This window comes from Gymnoscopelus braueri, assembly GCF_963280865.1.
Source record: "Gymnoscopelus braueri genome assembly, chromosome: 10".
NCBI classification, from domain to species: Eukaryota; Metazoa; Chordata; class Actinopteri; order Myctophiformes; family Myctophidae; genus Gymnoscopelus; species Gymnoscopelus braueri.
The window spans coordinates 46,447,233-46,467,104 of record NC_137611.1 but is presented as its reverse complement, the minus strand read 5'-3'; the positions used below and the strand labels follow the sequence as shown (position 1 = coordinate 46,467,104).

Here is a 19,872-nt window from a genome sequence, read left to right as displayed (position 1 = left end):
TCTCATTCATGTAACTATTGCAAATAAAGTTTATAACTGTATATTTGATTCAGCACATATCCCTATGGTGGTAAGTATGGTAAGGTATCTTAGAACTAGGTTGGATTATTTCATCCCCCCTCATTAGTGCAGATGGCAAGGCAAGTGATAAGATATAGTGTAATAAATCTAATAAATAAGACATCTAAATCATTTCCCTCTACAGTTCTCCAGACAGGTAAACCCTGAGTTTAGTGTAGGACACTTAAACCCCATACTTTGTTGACCGGTGTCCCTGAGGGGTTTACACTTGACCCCCTGCCCTTTTGCAGCAAATCGCTTCACTGATAATAGCCAATCTACAAGCTCACAATGCCTCACACTGTGACACGTTGTGATCTTGTAGATCGTCTATTTTCATAGAATGTTCCCCTAAAATATTCCCAAAATAGGGACACCGTTTGACTTTTTTCTGTTCCATTCTAGGCTCATCCACAAACCCCATCCATCAAAAGAACAGATTAATATGCCGCACTGCCCTCCACAGGCCAGGTAAAGCAAAGACTCAAAAGAAATCAAACAATTCAAAGGTGGCTTCCAACAAATTGCACACTTTTAATGTTAGACGCTGCTAACTATTAACACACCGACCAATAGACATTCACATGCTTCTCATATAGGTGTACGTTCGTTCTGCTACGGAACTGTCTTTCAGCGTCTCCACGGAGTCCTTGCAGGCATGAAAAAAAACATCCACGAGGCTTTTTGAGGTAAGGAGAAGGATCGCTCAGTTTGTCAGCTTCGCTTTTGTCTCAAAAGGAAAATCGATCCAGGATTTTCTACCAAGGCAGTTTAGAATGAGTAAAAAACTAAAGAAAAACATAAAAAACAACAACTGAGAGGTCTTGGTTAATTATATATATTAAAATTAAAACACCAATTAAAACAAAATGCTTGTAAAAAACGAAAGCTGATCGGTTTAAATTACCAGTACAGTTTAACAGTGACAGTAGTAAGTTTCCGGTCTATTGTAGCTTATAAAGTCAAGTTAAAGGAGCAGTTTACCCATTTTCAACCTTATCTTCATATAATTGGTCCTCACTAATGTTCATTATAAGATGGCACAATGTCCATATACTGTCTGTGTCTCATTGGGGGGCTGTGGACAGTTCAGAAACCTGTCTACCAATGACATCATCGATGGGGATTCCAAGGCAATAGAAACAACAGCCTCTCTTCCTGTAAAGTTAGCATCTGAAATAGTAGCCATTATCCATCAATAAAACTTTTAAGAAAAATACAGTTTTAAATCACTCTGAGACACAGAGTGACCAGACAGAAATGTTGCCATCTTATAGGAAGCATTAGTGAGGACCAATTATATGGAAGGTCGTAGCCATTAATTATCACCTCAAGAACAATAGCCACGCACATGATAAGCCTTCACCTCAGAGTTGGACTAGTCAGATGGTCAGACCACATTCTTGCTGTTTGTATTGCTGCGCCCCCCAGCCCAGCCACCTGGGTGCATTGTATCAGATGCGTATCATCGTATCAGATACGCCGTTTTGAACTGTTTTTGGATGTATATGGTGGCAAAGGAAAAAATCTACAGGCCATACTGCGTATACAGCGTACCACGGTAGAACACATCACTGACCATGAGGGTCCCTGGACCACACTTTGAGACCCACTGGTGTAGCAGAGTGTTTCCAGTGAGCCAACATGCACAATATCAGCACCCTGACTCTGTTTGATTAGAATGGAACAGAGCCTTCATTAGTATCATACATAACACCTGTAGAGGAAGTATGGAAGAGGCCCAATTTCTTTCCAATATGGCTGCTGTGCGTAGAGCCTATTGCTGGATAGAGAAATTACGTAGATGACCACACCTTCTTTTAATATACCTTACAGTACAGCTGGAGACGGTGTCGTCCATTAACCCTTCACAGTCTCTCCTACTTGTAACTGAAGCATTGTTTTTAATCAAACAATACAATGTGTAGCTCTCATTATGATCATCATCTGTTCAGTTCCATTTGTCCTGAAAGTTTAACCATTTATAGCTGCAGTTAAGCGGGCAGCATACTTCTTGCAGAAAGTTCATGAGAAGAAAATGAGTGATAGGCTGAGAAAACGATAAATACAAAGTCTCCATGAATTCAAGGCTTCACCTTAATTGATAGAAACAAATATTTTGGGGGTGAAAGTTATACTGCATGATATTCATTTTAGAGGTGTTTTTGGCGTCTATATACAGTATGGTCTGTATGGCAGAATTCAGAAGTACCACTCCAATAGGAATGCTGCTGGGTCATAGTATCGAGAGTATTTTGGAAGGCAACAACAGCATTGTCAGAAACGGTATTAACTTTAAAACAAATAAATACATTTTTGCGAATAAATATTGTGTTTGAGAAAACACCTTAATGCGGAATGGTGATTGTGAAAAATATGCCAGTGAAAGATTACAGTATATCGTCGTATATCAGGCAGAAACGTCTTATCTCCATATTTAAACTTGTAAAAAATTGCAGCTCTACAAGCTTTTGAGCTGGTAGATCTGCCTTTGAATTTAAACGCTGAAAAGTAACAGTTTTGGACATATGAGGTTTCCACCCGACAGCAACGATATCAAAAAATAACTTATTTAAATGAAAAAGTTACACAATATGACTCTTTTAAGTCTGATTCATAGTTCAACAGGTGATGTTGTCGCATGGCAAAAATAGCTGATCTACAAGCAACGCTCCTTTTTTTTAACGTGCCCACAATATGGACGCCAGGTTGAAAATACAAAACCTTTTAAACTCTATACTTAGTTGAGCAGATTCCCAAGGGCTCTATGATAGGGGCCCTCCTGTTTACCCTCTACACTAAATATCTTTGCCTATCTTAGCCAACATACAAGCTCTGCAATGTGTTGTGAGCTTGTGTGTTTTGAGCTTGTAGATCTGCTATTTTTACCAGAATGTTAGCCCCAGTATAGGGATGTTAGGGTTCACGTGATTTTTAAAGAAGACTTCTTTCTTTTTCTTTTCTCACCTGGGCCCTATTTCTAGATCATTTGGAACATAAACAAAGGGTGTGTAAAAAACATTGTTATTGGTCCAGCAAGTAATTTAAACTATGCTGGGCTATTTTTTGCATTTCTATTCTTTATCCCAAGAGATCACTGGAATAATGTTTTCATATTCAGATATAATATAAGCCTGTATTAAAAATAATAATATATGTTAATAATAATAATAATAATAATAATAAAAAGGCATAATTTGAATTAGCGGTTTGCCTCGCTGGACAGACACTAAACGTCCGTAGGCAAACAAATCTATACATTTTACACTCACCCTTTGTGTGTGGTCCAAATTATTAAAAAAATAGTCTTAACCCTAAGGGGAAAAAAGCCACGTACCACATATAGGCTCTGATTCAGCCTGACAGCGAGTCCCGGGTTCGATACCCGAGCCCAGCAGAACCTTTGCTGCGTGTCACTCCATGACTCTCTCTCTGTTTCCTGTCAGTCTCCACTGTACTATCGAAATAAAAGGCAGAAAAGCTCCCAAAAATATCTAAACAACTAAGGAAATCATATGATGCTTCAGTGAACCCCGTAGGAGAGACAGCTGAACGACAGTCACATAATGTCATGTCTGTTCTCTTATCAAAACGAGTCCAGAAAGACTGCAGGCCTCCACGCTGGTGCCTCCTCACAGAGTGGGACTAGCTCTGGTCCATAGTGGGTCCGCTATGTCACGGTACGTGTGTTTTCACCATTGATTCGGTTTACTATGTCCACACTAGGGTTGGGATCCTTTAGGATTTTAACGATTCCGGTTCCTTAAAGGGATAGTTCACCCCAAAAATTACTTTTTTTCTATCAATTAGTCACCCCATGGAGACTTGAATTCATGGATATTTTTTAGTTTTTGTCGCATTCCTAAGCCAATAATTTGATGACCAGCGGACCGGTAGGCAGCGGTTCCGGTAGGGGACACAAAGGTGACTCGTGTCTCCTAACGGAACCGCTGCTGGTCGTCAAATTATTGGCTTAGCTAGGAATGCGACAAAAACTAAAAAATAGTCTCCATGCGGTGACTAATCTATAGAAAAAAAGGCATTTTGGGGGTGAACTATCCCTTTAACGATTCCTATATACCGTATATATGTTTTAATCTATATCATTTTGGTCTTCATTAAAGTTTTTGATCAACACAAATTCAATCATACATACAGTATTGCATACATATTATTGTGGTGGTTCTCAAAGTGAGGTCCAGGGACCCTCTGGGTTACTTGAGGGGGTTCAAAATGGACCCTTACAGGTCTGTAACTCTGGGAGTGTACAAATGGAACCAAATGAACCCTTACAGGTCTGTAACTCTGAGTGTACAAATGGAACCTTACAGGTTTGTAACTCTGAGTGTACAAATGGAACCAAATGGACCCTTGCAGGTCTGTAACTCTGAGAGTGTACAAATACTCTCAGAGTCCTGATATGGTGGTCCTTGAAATAAAACTTTTGAGAACCATTGGTATTGTAATTGTATAGCAGACGTGAAGTCCACATAACCAGCTCTGAGAACGTGATAAAAACGGTTCCAGAAATGGTTACAAAATGTGATGGAACCGATTTCAGATCCCAACCCTAGTCTACACTAATGTAAAAAAAAATGGATCTGGCGTATTTTCACGTGGCCGGATGGTGTTTCTGCTGGTGGATCCTCCAGTTCTGCTTGCCGGCGAACCGCTTGCCACAGTGTTCGCAGGCGAACGGCCGCTCGCCCGTGTGCACGCTCTGGTGTGTCTTCAGGTGGCCCGACTGCGTGAAGCGTTTGCCGCACTGCGCGCAGCTGTACGGCCGCTCGCCCGTGTGCACGCGCACGTGCGTCTCCAGGCTGCGCGACGACGTGAAGCACTTGCCACAGTAGTTGCAGGCGAAGCGCCGGTCCCGGCAGAAGCGGTTGAGGTCCAGGGCGGCGGCGTCCAGCTTGGACGAGGACGAGGCGGAGGAGAAGGACGAGGAGAGGCCCAGGGCTATGGGGAAGGCCGGCCCTGCCCCGCCCCCCAGCGAATCCGAGGTCTTGTGGTCTTGGGGTTTGAGGTACGTCGGTCGGTGGTGCGTCGAGGCAGTGGCAGACACCATGGCGGACAGGCCCTGGTTGGTCATCAAACAGATAACAAATTATTGCTAATTGTTATTTTTATGTTTTGTCTTCCATTGTTCAACAAGGTCACAACGCGTCGGCATCTCAACACGTTGTGAGCTTGTAGATCTGCTAATTTTGTGCGACACTTGTACGACAACAAAGTATTGACTTTGAAGTGGGTTATCACACAAATTGATTTAGTAGATTATTTTTGTTGATATGACAAGAAGTTCTAAAAAAGGCTTAACACATTGAGTGCCAGGTTTTTTTTTAAACAGGGTACAGTCAGTGCCTGGATTTTTAACAATTTTTTAACCATTTTCAAGTAGTCACAAAATATTTTCAGTGATCACCGTCCTCACGGTGATCCCCTCATTACACACATAGAGGTCTCGTACAATCGGGGGAAAAAAAATAAAAACATTCGGTAATCCGTTCCATAGTTGCAGCCAGTTGAAAATAGTCAAAAATACATAGTAAAAGAAAAAAGTACACAGGAGCCGAGATACAGGCTTTTGAAGTCATAAGTTAACCAGGAAGTGGATTAAAGTCTAAATCTTCGAAAAAAAAATTCTCCTGGTGCTGTGAAGGAAAAAAAAAATGTTTTAAATATTTTTTTCCAAAAACGGTTATAACCGTTTTTGGCACACCTCGTTTGGATTATGAAAAACGACCCGGACCGTTTTTGGCACTCAATGTGTTAAGTGATTGATTGGCAATTTTTCGCATTTCAAAAATAAAATAAAAACTCTGGGAAAAAAAACAGGCTTCTCAATTATTAGATTAATCAAAAAAGTAATTGATAAGTAAAAAAATATTGGCAAGAAAACAATCGATAATTACGGCCCTAGATTAATGTTAAAATTAGTTTTTTTTTTAATCTATAACCAATTAATAGATTAACCTGGTTGTTCCATGACGAGCACATCTCCAGCTCCATGTCGTACGGCAGTGAGCTGAGCAGGGACACGCCCCGTTTCAAGTCAAAGGTCGCCGGGAGGGAGTCGCCCCCGGGACTGCCGCCGGCAGAGGGTCCGAGGAGGAAGGGCTTCTGTGTCGTCGCCGCTGCCGTCGAACCCGCGGGGGTGTCCGAGTCAGACTCGGAGTCCAAGTCGAACACGCCGTCGGACGAGTTGTCGTCCAGCCCCTGCGCCGATGGCCCGGGAGACCCCAGCTTGCTGTGCTCGTCGTCGCACAGGTCCTCGTCGTCCTGTTCCCACGGCAACAGGCCGGCACTGCCGGCGGTGGCGCCCAGCAGAACTCCTGAAGGTCCCTCTTCACAGTCGTCACGGTCGACTTTCTGCATCTCTGTACCTTCCAACGGAACACACATTCTAATCAAAAATCAATAATGACAGAGCATCTGCTGTCTGGACAGCATGTGTCTGAACTTTTGAACTATTTAACCCATTAAGACCGGAGGCCGAATCTACAAATGCCTTCTAAATCAGTAGTTGTCACACTTCAAAAGATTTTTCAAAAATGTTCAAAAATAGCAGATGTGCAACCTCTGCCGCGCTGTGAGCTTGTATATCTGCTATTTTTGAATAGCCAATGCAAAAATCTAAAATGACACAGATGCTTTCCCGGATTGAATGGGTTAAGTCTGATTTAGGGTACAGTCACCCTGATATAACGCTGAAATGGACCTCCAAATAAACGTGTCGCATCACTACGCATCATCACTATCTTGTAGATCTGTTATTTTTCGCAGTGAGTATTCTTTCTGATGTGCAACGTTGAGGTTGAGTTGTTTTGGTATTGATGCCGTGTTCAACTGAATTCAGTGTATTAGACAAAGGACCCAATGTTCTCAATCCCCACAATAAACGATGGGCTCTGGAGTAAAACACCCAGTTCCGACCTGCTTATTCTAAAGTCATGGATCATAAAAGCATCCACTAAACCATTGTTTCCCAAACAGTGGGTCGGGACCCATTTGTGAGGGTTTTTTTTATGGGTCGCAGGTAAATTGCCCTTAATCTTGGTTTCATACATTTTGTTTTATTATTATTTCAAAGGATTACACAATATATATAATATATATATATATATATTCCCAAATGTTCATGAATAAACAACAAATTAAATTAAATTAAAAATAATTTCATTAAAAAAAAGAAAAAATCAGAGACATTCCATAAAAATAAAAAAGGTTTTTAAGAACTATAGTGAAAATATCAGATATACTGTACAAGCTCACAACGCGCAATGCGACGCGTTGTGAGATTGTAGATATTTTCACTAGTTTGGGTCCCAGGGAGACATCACATCACACTCTTTTCGGTCTCGAGCTAAAATGTCCCACTGTACTAAACAACCAAAACGGAATGTTAATCTGCAATCCGGGACTTATTTTAAAACCTAGCATAAAGATGAATCCCACCACGCCGACTCTTGGCGTACCATCATCATTGATGAGCAGCTCGTCGCTGGGACGGTCATCGTTGAGATCTTCTACTGACGTCTCCTCCTTGATTAAAACCACGTCAGACTCATTTAGGTCGTCTGCGGCTGCCGCCACATTCACCTGATGAGAGAACACAACACACACTGATACATGATTCCCCCAAAATTCGGCTCAAACTTGGGGGAAAAATGCACTCTACTATGCTGCCACCAAAATGTGGAATGCCCTACCAAAACCCATTAAAGAGCTTGACTCCCTACTAGGCATGTAACGATTCACACAACTCACGATACGATTCGAATCACGATTTGAGTTTCACGATACAATGTTTCACGATTTTTTTGACTAAACTTATTTTCCAGACAAATGACCGTTTTTTTTAATTATTATTATTTCTCCCATATTCCAGTATTTTCTTCTCTTTTATAATATTTTTTTTACAATACTGTGTTTTCTCTTATCCTCTTTTCAATATAGTAGCAAATGACTGAAAACTCTTTACTTTCTCTTACAAAGATCCTGTATTTTCTTGACGAATCCATGGTGTCTTTATAACCAGCTTTGAACATAAAGGCGTATGTCCGTGCCACTTCCGGGTTGCATAGTGACATCGCTGTCGAATCCTTGGTATTATGATCCTAGCCTTTCAGCGTGTCGGTGTTTACCAGCTGCGTTACTACACGCTGTGTTTTGATTGTTTCACGCTCGCGCTAATGAAACACTAAACAAAATTATTATTTCATGTCAAAATTCAAGTACAACTATCAGAAGATGTAAACCAGGTAAAGTAATGCATCACTTTGCAAGTTCAACTAAAGTTTTCCACGGTACCAAATGTTTCTTCTAGCTATTTTTCACATCGCGATTCATTTAAAAAAAATATGATTTAAATCGTTACCCGTTTGAATCGATTTAATATCGATTTACGATAAATCGTTACATGCCTACTCCCTACTAAACCCAAAACTAAACTAAAAGACCTTAAAATACTATACATAAAATTGAGCATAGTTTAACTCCTTGAACACCTTGGTAGTAGCATCTGCCCCCACCACTCCTTTTTCTGTAAATATACCTTATGATGCTGAGTTTTATTCCAATAGGTATTGTATTGTATTGTATGTATTATATATGTATTACTGATTAATTGAGTACAATGAACCACATGCCCACTGGGGCTTTTTGTGTTATCATTTTAGCATAACCTCTGACTGTACCTATACTGTTAACAAACTTGTTATAGACGTTTTCAATCAATCAATCTAACACACTGCATTTCATGCAGCACCTGCAATATAGCATACTGCAATATAACCGTTCACCTGATGAGAGAACACACACATGCACACACTCTGAATGTAAAAAACACTACAGTGCCACATTCACATTAAAGCTGCAATATAACCTTTATGGGCTATTTAGAATAAATGGTAAATGGTGCATTTGTATTGCGCTTTTTATCCAAAGCGCTTTACATAGATTGTGCATTACATTCACCCACCCAATCACACACCGATGGCAGAGGAAACCATGCAAGGCACCAACCTGCTCATCGGGAGCAATTAGGGGTTCGGCGTCTTGCTCAAGGACACTTCGACACTAACTCTGGGGGAGCCCGGGATCGAATTGAGAACCTCGCGGTTCCCATCCGGCCACTCTACCCCTGAGCCACTGCCGCCCGGAATAGCATGTTTAGACGTGATTCTCAACCGTTTTCATTTCAAGGACCCCGAGTTTGATATGCATTGAATGACCACAGACCCAACATTTGATACAGTTTATTAATTTATGTATTCTTGTGTTCATGTATTTATGTATTTATGTATTTGTGTATTCATGTATTTATTTATTCATGTATTTATTAATTTATGTATTTATTTATGTATGTATGTATGTATGTATTTATTCATTCATTCTCCTCTTGGAGACTCATTCTTCCCCACCTTAGCTACGGACCCATATGTGTCCATTTGGACCACCAGTGGTCCCCGGACCCAACACTGAGAAACAGTGGATAACAGTACCCTGGTTACTTTATGAAGCACTAAATTGTTTCCCTTTGTGCTCCATTTATGTGAGCGTTTACCCTGTCATATGTTGACTGTCTAGGTCTAGGATGCATTTCACACCCTGTGAGTCACCCTGGATAAGAGCGTGTGCCAAATGTTCTCATGTTTTGCTGCTGGTCCTAAGATGGAAACCTCCCCATAAAATAGAAGCTTCACAATGGATCCTCGTACTAATGGACATGATCTCCCTGGAACTCTCTATAGCTCGAACCAATGGGGCAAAAGAAAACATGCTTGTTACCTTAGCCATAGCACTGGAGAAACTTAAATCATGTTATTAACATCATCCATAACTACTGATTATTATCTTTTTCCTTTATTTTTTCCTTTTTATGCAGTCTTGCATCTGTATTTGCTTTGCTTATGTTATTTTTCTCGTTTTTTTTGGTTTTTCTTTTGTTTTTTTGCTGTATTTATTTTATATATTAATGCATCTGCCCTGTCTATGTCTGTTCAACCTGTGGGCCAGGTAGGGTGGGGGTGGGGAAATTCTTAACTGGAGGGACAAATAAGAACCCCTTGTTGGGCAGTTCAAATGTATATTGGAATCAGCTGCACAGTTGTACTGTGCAGGACATGCTTGTTCAATCCTCCAGCTATGTGAACAAAAAATAAAATAAAAACTTGATCACAAAAAAAATGTTTTGCTGCTTAGATTTGTTTTTCCTGACCACAAATTTTACTAATGTAATTTAGATTGCTGTTGCTGTTTAGACAAATGCTAGGTTCATTGCTTGCCTGGTATCTAGTTTCTTTGCTCTCTCTGCACACTTATGCGACTATTTACCTTGTTGTTTGAGTTGACTAGAGTTCATGCTTACTCTGTTTATTCCGTCCACGCACTTGTAAGTTGCGCTGGCTATAGTAAATGCCTAAATTGTACATTTTAATTGTAAATGCTTAAATTGTAATTGTAAATTGAATGGCAAAATACCAAGTTGTGGATAAAACAGGCACTGATTGAAGCACACAGACTAGGTTTTGTGGCTCACTCGCGCACACACGCACGCACAAGCCTTCATTAGGCCTGGTGTTTGCTTCAATAAGTGGCTGTTTTAAATGCCAGTGTGAGCGACGGAAGCCATCTTTAGGGCCATGCCACACAATACAGTGTCTGTTACCAAGGGTGTTATCCCTTGAGGGAAATGCTTTCACATTGTACAGAGCAGACGCACATCATCAAATTATGTGCACACATTGCCACCCTACATACACTATTTATAATGGTCTATGGTGCTATTAGTTACAGAATGTCACTAGTTTACAATACCGCTGCTATGGTGGATTACTAGCAATACCAGGGCTCAAACAAAAACAGTTAAAGCAGTGGTTTTAAAAGGTTTTGTGCCCAATGCACACCGAAAGACCGGTTTTATCACACTGTCAGAGCTGGTATGTGGACTTCTCCACCAGGTGTGTGTCTGCGCTGAGTGTGTGCGTTGTTACTTTTTCCATTGCAAACGGTAATTAAGGATACTACCTTTATTGTAAACTCCCTTCCTCTCTGTTTGGAAAAGTACTGCCCGCCCTCCGTCCCCTGCGCAATGACTGTGTGTGTGTGTGTGTGTGTGTGTGTGTGTGTGTGTGTGTGTGTGTGTGTGTGTGTGTGTGTGTGTGTGTGTGTGTGTGGCTTAGTAGTATATAGCCTATATTGTAGGCTACTGGATGTGAAGACGGCGTAGCAGCCCAAACCTCTAGTACTATAAATGCACCATGTATTACACTGTAAATGTTCTTTATATTTACTAATGCCAAACACAATGTTTTAACTACTAAACTCCCATTTCATACTACTACGATCTACAAGCTCACAATGTGTCACACTGCGACATGTTTCGGCTATTTTTGCCAAAATGTGTTAAAAACCCTGTACGAGTAATACAGTGATAAATGTCCAAAATAGTGATGCAATGGTGAAAGTGGTTACAATATATAGAATTTGACTCTGTGTTTAAGTGTGCACATTACTGATATAGTAAAAACCTTTTCATGTTTATTTTTTATTGTATTCAAATATCTTTTCATTTGCACTCTCTAAATGTTCTGTGTCTTGTTGTCTTAATGGTTAATGATTTATGTAAAGCACATTGATTTGCCTTGTTGTTGAAGTGTGCTATACAAATAAACATGGCTTGCCTACTAAAGTGTGGCTGTCACAACATCCCCAAGGCACACCTGGACGCGAACCACTTACAATATACAATACACAATTTAGGCATTTAGCAGACGCTCTTATACAGAGTGACATGTGTGAGATCAAAGTAAACATGAACTCTCGTCAATAAACAGGTAAATAATCACATAAGTAGAGTGCAGAGAGAGCAATATAGTGCATCAAAGAATCAGGTAAACAATGAACCTAGCATCTGTCTAAAGTAAACAACATGCTATCTAAATAACATTCTGTACATTGAAACTATAGATGGGTTTCATGTTTGTAAACATGAGAGGATGATGCGCGCGCAGTGGAGGGAAGAGCCTGTAGAGGGCGCTATTACCCGCAGCAGCTCTGACCATTGTGCATACATAAAATAAATGGTCTTCACCGGGTTTAATGAAAGTAGATTAAATGATGCAGTTTGTAATATCTTCTTTACTCAATAAAAATGATTTGTCGGAAGTTGGATCTGTTTGTATATAATAGCAGCATTATGCCTATTATGCCTAAAATAGCAGCATTATGCCTATCTAAATCCCGAAAATAACAACAGAGTCAATGGCGCTTCCGGTTCGTTCTACCTCCCGCATGCGCAGATGACGCACTCTGCTCTGTGATGACGTCGCGCGGAAACCCATCTATTGGAAACCAGGTAAACAATGAAATGAACCTGCATCTGTCTATAACAACATGATACTAGGTCATTTAGTACAATGGTTCTCAAAATATGGGTCAGGACCCCCAAGTGGGGTCGTGGAAAGCTGAAGGTGGGGTTGCACATTGACAACTGAAAAAAATAAATGCATGAATCCATCCCAATTTTATTTTATTTGTATTTAAAAAGCATTTTCTTTAATGTTTTTATTTGTATGAAGGTTCTGGCAACACAGACACATTCTGTAATGTATGCTTCCATTTACAAATGTGTACAGAGACACTTTTCCAAACCTGTTATATACTTAATTATTTCAACTTTGAAATTGCACTATAAATCAAGTGCGGGAGTCGGCAAAAACTTTTCCCCATAAAATGGGGTCCTGGTAAAGAAAGGTTTGAGAACCCCCAATCTGGGAACCCATCGTCAACAAAAAAAAAAGGAAAAAACAGAGAACCCCTGATTTAGAGCAGTGGTTTTCAATGTGGGGTCCGGGGACCCCCAGGGGTCCTCCTTGAGGGGCTCCAAGGGGTCCCCAGCAAAATGAGTAGAAGAAGTAATTTGCGATATGACGCGTAATCAGCTTGTAGATCGGCTATTTTCACTATTTCTGAAAGGCCAGGGACATTTCTATTTTGTTTTAGTAATAGTCTTTTGAATACAATTCAATTTAGTTTTAGTCATATTTTAGTAATCTGAAATATTTTTGTTTTAGTCTAGTTTTAGTTGACTAAATATCCTAAGATTTTATTGACGGGCCGTGATGCCTGATTCATACTTGGCTGCATGCCGCAATAGCCAATCTGAGCTTGTAGATCGGCTATTTTCGGAGCTCAACACCCACGCGCTACAAAGCATAAAATGACTTCCCTTAGTTCTACTGGATCTCTTGTCCAGTAGTCCCTCCCTAACATTTTAGTCTAGTTTTTATTTGTTGATGAAATTGTTATAGTTTTAGTTATCATAGCTTAGGTTTTATTTCGTTTTTGTTTGGTTTTCATCTGTGAAAAAAGGTAGTCGACAATATTTACACTGGTCGAAAGCAGTTAATTTCACCAGCTAGAATGTAAGCCTTTAACTGAATGTACTGTATGTATAAGAATAACTTTTCAAATCATAGGTTTCTCTCTTTCTACCTCCACTATAGACAATTCTTTACTAAAATCCTCTCTTTTGGGGGTGTCTGGCACTCAGAGATGTGTTACCTCTTTGGTTCCAGCTGCCGGTTTCTCTGTCGCAGCCTCCACGGCCAAAACTCTGCCGCTTCTTTTGTTACCGACTTTGTGTTGCTTTGCAGTCGCTCCACTCGGCAAGGCACGTTCTGGGAAAACACAAGATAAATGGTTGTTACAATAGACTTCCTTACACCACACACGTCAACTTAATAGAATAGATAGAGGACAGAGTTCAATACAATAGGAAACTTATTGTGCTGAAACTTGCCTTTTAGTCTCGCTGTAGATTAACTGAAGTAAGGACAATGAGGAATAGCAACTACTAATAACCACACGTCAAAATCACCAAAACAAACACCTCAAGGAATGCGATAAAAACAAAAACAAATCTCCATGAATTCAAGGCCTCATTGGGTGAGTAATTGATAAGGAAAATGTCATTTTTTGGGGTGAACAATTCCTTTAAAGGGGTATTTCACTTTAACACACTTCTGGGGTAATTATAAGGTTGTCTACTCTGGCTTTCGTGTGCACCCCAGACAGTTTAAGTTGCTTGATTCAATATTTAGATATTGATTTGATCAGACACGCCCCCCCCCCCCCCACCCCTCTCTCTCTCTCTCTCTCTCCAATTCAAACAAGCAGGTGAGAAAACATACGTTTACATTGCACATTGCCAAAGCAAAAATCTAAATACAAACAATTTAAAAACTAAAAAATGTATGTAGGCTACTTAAGGGAATTGCATAATGTGAATAAACAGAACTGTCACATTGCAACTTGGAAAAACAAGCTTACAAAACCACAAAAAAATAATACTAATCTTGTTGTTAGAAGTAGTTAAGCAAGGGTAGTTTTGGTGTAAAGCTCTCGTCTCACCCTATAGCCGCAAGCAACTCTAGATCCTATTTGTAATATCTGGAATCTAGAGTTGCAATACCAACCCTTGACAGCCCATACATCCAAACAGAAAAGTCCTATCTGATTGTATTAAACAACGTTTAACTCACAAACATTGCAGCTGTACGGAAAGCTTGAATTATCCTCTTTCTATCTGCAAAGTTTTTGTTTCATAAATATCCACCGTAGACATGTTATGAGCTACTTTCTGTCAATAAATTTGTGTTTGGAAGCGCTCGTTGGAAATTACAAAACAGTCCTGCGTACCAATAGCACATAATGCAGGAGGCAGCAGGACGATGAGTTATTAAAAACGAGCGCTTCAAAACTCCAACACTTAGAATAATAATCACATGCAAGGAATGCATTGAAAGAAAGTAGCTCATAACATGTCTACGGTGGATTTTTATGAAACAAAAACTTTGCAGATAGAAAGAGGATACTCCAAGTTTTCGTACAGCTTCAATGTTGGTGAGTTTGACGTTGTTTAATACAATCAGGTAGGACTTTTCTGTTTGGATGTATGGGCTGTCAAGGGTTGGTTGTGAGCTTGTAGATCAGCAATTATTTTAGAGTTGTATAATGAGTATAGAGTGGGCTACTTTTACATAATGTAATATATTGTGATGCCAATACTTTTACTCAAGTTAGATTTCTCGATATAGATATTTACTTGACGCAGCAGCATTTCTATATTGTGGTATTGCTATTTCTACTTGAGTAAACATGAGAGACATGAGAGAAATAAAAACTATTTAAAAACTAAGAAATGTATGTACTTACAGTATAAGGTAATACATAATGTGTATAAACAAAGCTGTCACATTGCAACTTGGAAAAACAAGCTTACAAAACCACAACCACAGAATACTAATTTGTTGTTAGAAGTAGTTAAAGCAAGGGTAGCTTCTAAGGCACTGTTTCCCAAACACTGGGTCAGGACCCATGTGTGGGTCGCATGCTTCTGGGTTGCCACGTAAATATCCCCTTTTTTGGGGTTTCCCACAATTAGTTTTTATTATTATTAATTTAAAAGATTTTCAAAAAATTCCCACATTTTGATCCCGATTTTTCCAAAGAATTTCATGAATAAATACACAAATCAAAGAAATGTAATTAAATTACAAAAAATAAACTTTTAAGAAATAGTGAAAATAGTGACGCGTTGTGAGCTTGTAGATCGGCTATTTTCACTAGTTTGGGTCCCGGGGTAGCCAGGTCCCGGGGGAAACATTACTTCTGTAATGGGTCTTTCAGAAGTAGCAAAAATAGCAGATCCACAAGCAGCTCACAACGCATCAGGCGTTGTGTGTGAGCTTGTAGATCGGCTATTTTCACTAGTTTGGGTCCCGGTAGTTTTAACCTTTTATACTTTGGCTGCCGCGCTATGAGCTTGTATATCTGCTATTTTTGAAAAATCATGAAAATTTGTGCAAACCTTTGAATATATATATTTTTAAAGCGAACATTTGTAACTCAAATCTTTGCTTCTGTTCTGGGGGTCCCTGGAACACAATATTTTGAGATGGGGGTCCGCGACCAGATACATAACATTTTGGGGGTCCTTGACATGAAAAAGTTTGAGAAGCACTGCTCTAATGGGTCTCGAGATAAACTAGTTTGAGGAACCACTGTTCTTCTTGGGGTAGAGCTTGGTGTAAAAAAAAAAAAAAAAGCTCTCCCTCACCCGGGGGGAAGTCCAGGTGGAGCAGGCCGGCCTCCTGTGCGGGGTAATCGGCTTGGATGTCCGCCGGCCCCCGGTGCTGCTGCTGGTGCTGCTGGTGGTGGTGCTGGAGTTGGTGGTGGTGGTGGTGGTGTCTGCCGCCGCCGCCGCCCCCCGGCACAACGACGTGTCCCCCGCGGGCTATGATGGTCTCGATGAGCTCCAGCTTGCTCCGCAGCGCGTCGTTCTCCTTGTGGCTGCGGGACAGCTCGAGCTGCAGCACGGCGTAGCTGTCGTCCACCAGCTCGCAGATCTCCGCCACGGCAGCCTTGGTCAACGCCTCCATGATGGAGGCGAGCTGCGAGTGGAACGCCGTGTAGGTCGCCATGGTGATCTCTGGATGAATCCCTCCTCTCTCTCTCTCTCTCCGAGATGAGATGATATCAACGCGATCACACAGGAGGCATCGAGATGAGGGTTTGATGATCTGTTTTGGATGTGTGAGAAAAAGTGTGAGGTCCGGTTGGTTGGTGGTTGTTGTGTGAGGGCACTTTTGGGTCGTTGTTGTTGGTTGTTCACCCCCCAGCGGCCCGGCTGTGATGGGTGGGTGGATGCTAGATGAGATGGATGGATGCTGTTTGTTGATGGTTTTTGGTCTCCTCCTCTTCCTTGGTCCACGCAATGTCCGTTTCAGAAGTGCCTTTCAAAGTAAATGTGTTCCTTCTCTTCTCTTTTTTTTTTTTTTTAAGATGGGGTACTTTTTGTCCTTCAGATTAATACATTTTTAATTATCTCAATAACTGAGAAACCCTCTCAAAATCATGACGTAAGGTTTCAGACGCACCTTTGCAAATAATTGCCCTCCTCAATTAGGGTAGCCTACTTTCCCCCCTTCATTTTCTTGTTTACATATGGTAATTCTTCCCCCTCCAGTTCTACATTTTAGGTACCTTCTGTCCTTTATCCACTTGAAGATCCACTGACAAAAAAAAAGACAAATGTTGGGTAATTTTATCGTCTACTCAGGCTTTTGTGAGCCCCCCAGACAGTTTTTAAGTTGCTTGATTCAGTATTCAGATATTTGATGTTCATTTTATCAGACACGTCCCCTTCCTATACAAACCCATTATAACTTCAAACTCCATTTTTAACATGTTAGACTCATCAAAAACACCCGTCCTTGGTTCTGGTGACTCATCCTGCCCTCCTAATACGTGAGGAGGCCGTGGCATATCAGCATGCCCATATATGGGCAATTGGGCAATGGGCATACAGTATATGACATCATGGATCTCCATATTTGGGCATAAAAGGGACAAGGACTGACAGATACAGATATCTACAAAAAGGGACACAGGTAGACACCTCTATATATGGGCACAAAAGAGACCAGACAGACGGGTACAATGGGTACTCTGACAAAGCCAAGCCCCAACATGCACTATGACTCAGACATATTGGTCGGATCGGCAGTGCAACGTAGGTGTGAGGGCTGCGTAGCGGCCCTCACACCTACGGAGTAGGAGTAGGTGTAGATATGGACAAATGTCCATATCTACATCACGACAAGAATAGTATAAAAGGAAGGTGAAGGACTTATAAGACCGTCTTATCACTTGGATTGTTGAGTGGAATCTTACCAAGATAAACACTTTTCCCACCACTCATTGCAGTGGTGGGAAAAGTAGGCTACTCACATGTTTTACTTAAGTAAAAGTATCAATACTGCAATGTAGAAGTCCCGTATTTAAAATGTACTTCAGTAAAAGTATTATTGCCATCAAAATATACTTAAATTACCAAAAGTAAAAGTACTCATTGTGCAGAATGTCTCCTTTCACAAATTCAAAATGTATGAAAAATCTTTTGAAAATAGCCGATCTACAAGCTCGTTGCGATGCATTGTGAGCTTGTAGATCTGCTATTTTCAAATGGTCGAAATATACATAGGGCTGAAGTGGTTAGAGTATTTTGTAATAATAATCAAAATCTACAAAGTAACTAGCACTCAAGTTTTCATGTAATTGTAGTGGAGTGAAAGTACAATATTTTCCTCTGAGATGTAGTGGGGTAGTAGAAGTACTGAACATTGGAAATACTCCAGTAAAGTAAAAATACCTCAAAACTGTACTTAAGTACAGTACTTGAGTATATGTACTTAGTTACTTTACACCACTATCTCTGATCAATGAGAGATACTCATAACTTAGATACATACGGCCAAATGCAGTGACAAAGGGCAGTACCAGTGTTGCCAAATTCTGTGAGAGAAATAAGCAACCAGGTCTAGGAGAACAAGCCCAAAAGAAGCACTTATGAAGCATTTTAAACCTTTATATCCTGTAGGCCTATATACATTGAAAATAGCCGATCTACAACGCGTCGCGATGCGACGCGTTGTGTTGTGTTGTGTTGAGCTTGTATTTGTAGATCTGCTATTTTCAAAAGATCTTGAAATAAAATGTGGAATATTTGGAATATTTTTGAAACATTCTAACAACACAAATCTGGTACAGGGCTCCCTGGCACAAAACCTTTTCAGATGGGGGTTTATTAGGGGAACAAATACATTAATTTGGGTGTCCTTGATTGATTGATTGATTGAATACTTTATTAACAGTTTGCAAAGACAAGCACAGGGAAGTACAGCTCTTCACAGAAAAAGTCGCTTATAATAAGCGGACATGGCAACACAGAGGGCGGTGCCCTCCAATGACACGTGATTGTGTTTCAGCCAATAAATGAAGCTCAGGCACATATCTTGCTTTTTCCCCATCATGCAAAGCGCCTGTGGGAAACTCTTTTTTATTATTTAAACGTATTATTTTTTTATCTGTAGCGCTTCGTTGTTGTACTTAAACGCCGAAGTTGATCTTTTATTTTATCTACTCTGAGTAAAGTGTGCATGTTAAAAGTGTTTTTATTTTTGTAGAACCTTGACCAAAGGTGCTATGTTAATAAATTATACTGGTTCCAGTTTCACATGTCTCTAGTACACTCTTGTTTCTCTTCAGATCGTATAAATCTTTCGCCTTTTACTAAAGATTTCCGTGGAGAGGAACATTATGAGTATCAACTAATTTTTTGATGCCCTGCCTCACGGCGGGGCTTCCTATTCTGTGAAATGAATTATCAACAGGTTTAAACCTGATAAAGTGGAATCCAGAGCCTTCTATTATAAATAAGATGGCACTGGTGGAATCCATAGAGCGGCCTCCGTAGCTACGGTGCTAAACAGGTGCCACTGCCGCTCCGCACCGCGACCAACACCGCAGCTACAGGCAGCGGCTCTGTGGAATCGTCCACTCCATAGTCCCGTGGTGGAAAAAATACTTACAGTTCTTACGTAAGTAAAAGTATCAAAACAGTAATGTAGAAACACCAACTCTATGGTAAACCCTTATTTTTAACTCTATGAAAAACACACACAATAGCTCCGACGGAACCTCTCCCTCCGAGATGAGGTTCCTCGTTTCCCTCTGCCGTTTGAGCAGGACATTGTCGCACATTTTCCACTTTACATTTTTTCTTACCCCTTTCTGCTCATCGTATCCAAAAAGTAAAGCTTTCCCGCCTTCTCTCAGATGTTTTAAGTTCTAGCGCACCATAAAAGCTATCCAACGAGTTGAAAAAACTATTTAATTCGCCTCTGTCCTCAGCCGGTTCCATAATATTTTTCATTAGAAGATGCAATTCAACATTTGACCAGT

At 40.4% G+C, this 19,872-nt stretch overlaps 1 protein-coding gene across 2 annotated transcripts; it reads right to left on the bottom strand.

Annotated features, from left to right (window-relative positions):
- Positions 1–1,250: 1,250 nt before the first annotated feature.
- Positions 1,251–16,740, bottom strand: LOC308093108 (uncharacterized protein). Of its 2 annotated transcripts, none has more exons than XM_080439327.1 (5): positions 16,187–16,740; positions 13,630–13,745; positions 7,539–7,662; positions 6,037–6,446; positions 1,251–5,140 (listed from the first exon to the last, which is right to left on the bottom strand). In XM_080439327.1, exons 1-5 carry the CDS (start codon positions 16,548–16,550, stop codon positions 4,673–4,675), a joined length of 1,482 nt encoding a protein of 493 aa, XP_080295453.1. In that variant the 5' UTR covers positions 16,551–16,740; the 3' UTR covers positions 1,251–4,672. The 2 variants fall into 2 exon arrangements, with proteins under 2 accessions (XP_080295453.1, XP_080295454.1); XM_080439328.1 differs by having other exon boundaries at positions 6,037–6,440.
- Positions 16,741–19,872: the final 3,132 nt, after the last annotated feature.